General features: G+C 62.4%; 1 protein-coding gene across 1 annotated transcript in view; it reads right to left on the bottom strand.

The window, feature by feature from the left end:
• LOC118453038 (caseinolytic peptidase B protein homolog) overlaps positions 1-1,802 on the bottom strand; it is a gene marked incomplete at both ends in the record, with an annotated part of 75,170 nt that extends 73,368 nt beyond the window's left edge. Inside the window, one exon of the mRNA XM_035901540.1 lies at positions 1,751-1,802. Coding sequence (XP_035757433.1) covers positions 1,751-1,802 — 52 coding nt within the window. The remainder of the gene's footprint in view (positions 1-1,750) is intronic.
• Positions 1,803-2,394: the final 592 nt, after the last annotated feature.

Genomic DNA, 2,394 nt, shown 5'->3' with positions numbered 1-2,394 from the left:
ACAGCGGAGAACGTGTGTCTTGACCCGCTCAGCAACGCGCGAGCGAGACAGCGCGCAGTTCAGCCCTACCGCACCACCGGCTTTTCACCGCCTTCAAGTTATGATGCCAAGACATTAGGGGGAGAGAGCGTAAATGAGTCGGAAGCTATATTAGAAAACTCGATCACACCAGCCTAACTCGCCACCAGCGAGCTGTGTGGGCCGGGGGAGAGCAGGCAGGGGACGGGGCTGTCAGGGGGGAGCACAGGGGGTTTGCATGGAGGGCGCTGCCCTCTCCTGGGCACAGCCCACAGCGCTCAGCTGAATGCCACGCTCCTGCCCTGCTAACGCTGAATTTGGGCTTTACCCCTCGCGGGTGGCAAGAGCAAGAGCCCGTAACGCAGCCGTGTGGGTGCCTCCTCTGTCAGCTCGGTGGCAGCGGTGGAGTTCCCAGGCCGGGGAAGCTTGCGGTAAAGCAGAGGCCGAAGCTGCCTGCGGCAGGGAGGGAGTCGGTGGTTTTCACCACCCCCTGCCCACGCCCGGCAGCGAGGGCAGGCAGGGAGCTCCGAACGGAACGCCGGGGGGGAGGCAGATCCCCAGGGAGTGGGACTGGAAGGAAAGAGCACAGAAACAAAGGGAGAGGCCGTGGCCGTGCAGCACAGCTGGAGTGTGTACGACCCTTCCCGAATCCGGGGGGGGGGGGAATCACAGAGCATCCCTCTTGCTGCTCTGCCTGAGCAGGCTCACAAATCACCCAGACATCCCTAAGCAGCAGCTTCCTGCAATTAGGAGCAGCAGAACACATGTGCCAATTAGCTGCGCACCAATATCCTCTTCGGCCCTTGATCTAGGCCAGACCTCAGCCCCGGGGTGCAGCAGAGCCAGGCTGCTTCCTCCGAGATCCCGGAGATGGGCAGGAGCATCCCCTGGCTGTGGGCCAGGCGGGCTCTCCTCCCCTGCCGCGGGGGGGACGCAGGGACCCAGCCCCCTGGGTGCCTGCACTTGGGTGGGGGATCTCAGCCAGAGAGAAGCCAGAGGTGTGGTGGACACAGGAGAGCAGCGACGGCTGCTCCCGTCCTGTGCAAGCTGCCAGGCTACCAAAAAATCTTAATTCTGTACCGGTCGAGGGCTGCACTTGGGTCATGGGAGACCTCACCTCCACTGGGTTACTGAGAGAGACCAGGCAGGACAGCCAGGCTCTGCGGGACAAGCAGCTCTGCCTGGTTCTCAGACACTTCTCTTCACCCTGTGTCTTCAGGACGTTTGTTTCCTCCAGGCTAAGTGCCTGGCACTCGCTGCAGACGAGGTCAGCGCTGTCCTGCCAGCGGATGTTATTTCGTTAATGCAGCGCTGCTGCCCACAAACCATCCCGGGAACCGTTTGAGCCAACCCAAGTCCCTGCCCAGGGCTACAGCTGCAGGAGGACTCGGTGGGCAGCCAGCAAAGGTGCCTCTCGGGGACCAGTCACACGCTCGTTTGTTAACACGCCAGGGAATTCAACGCCGCTAGAGAGCTCCCGAGTGATGCCACGGCACAACCCCAACAGAGGAAGGCACGGTCAATGTCAAGAAGAGCGCTGGAGGCCTGCTGCCTGTGGGACATGTCTGCCCCAGGAGCTGCGCCTTGGGATGCCTGCCCAAACAGGACCAAGCGCCGCGTCACGGCGGGTGAGCAGGATGAGCCCACCCCTTCCCCAAGTGCTGGCAGAGCTTTCCGGCCTTCCCACCCCTCGGCAGCACTGTCCTCTCACACTTCTCTCAAGCCCACTCACCTGTTGACTTCCGAAACGTTGTTGACCTTCGCGGCTTCCAGCAGAGCATCTTCTGAAAAGAGAGGAAGAAGAGAAAGCGAGTTAGCAGCAAACCACACTTACACACGTAATAACCCGGAGGGGGCAGGGGCCACTGCAGCAGAGAAGGCAGGGCCTGTGCTTGCAGCTCGTATCAAACGCCACAGGTTAGGAAGGGTCTGTTTCTGCGAGGTTACCCCCAAATCCCTCTCCTGCTTGACAGCTTTCCACAGCCTTCCCCGCGAGGCTCTGGGGAAAGCAGGGCCCCCCAGCCGTTCCCAAAACGCAGGCACCAGCAGAGACGGGGGAACCTGCACGCAGGCTGAATCCCCGGCCTGGCTGCGCGAGTCCCTTCCTCGCTTCTCCCAGCCCAAAGGCTGCTGCTCAGCCAGCAGAAACAGCAGCTCCCCGTCTGCCGCATCGCAGCACGAGAGATCCCCCGGGCAGCACCTCCGCGGACACAGCCAGGGGTGTGAATCGCTCCTCTCTGGGAGGCCACGCTCTCCCAGCCTGCCGGAGGTCACCCGGGTCTGTAGGAAACCTCTGCGGGCGTTTGCCCGTCTCTGGCTTGGAAGGTGCCACGGGATGGGCCTGGCAAAAGGCTGGAGCGGAGGGGAAAGGACCTG

Source organism: Egretta garzetta, unplaced genomic scaffold, assembly GCF_000687185.1.
Source record: "Egretta garzetta isolate BGI_Z169 unplaced genomic scaffold, ASM68718v1 scaffold791, whole genome shotgun sequence".
Lineage (NCBI taxonomy): Eukaryota > Metazoa > Chordata > Aves > Pelecaniformes > Ardeidae > Egretta > Egretta garzetta.
Note: the sequence above shows the minus strand (reverse complement) of the source record. Positions and strands in the feature narration are given on the sequence as shown.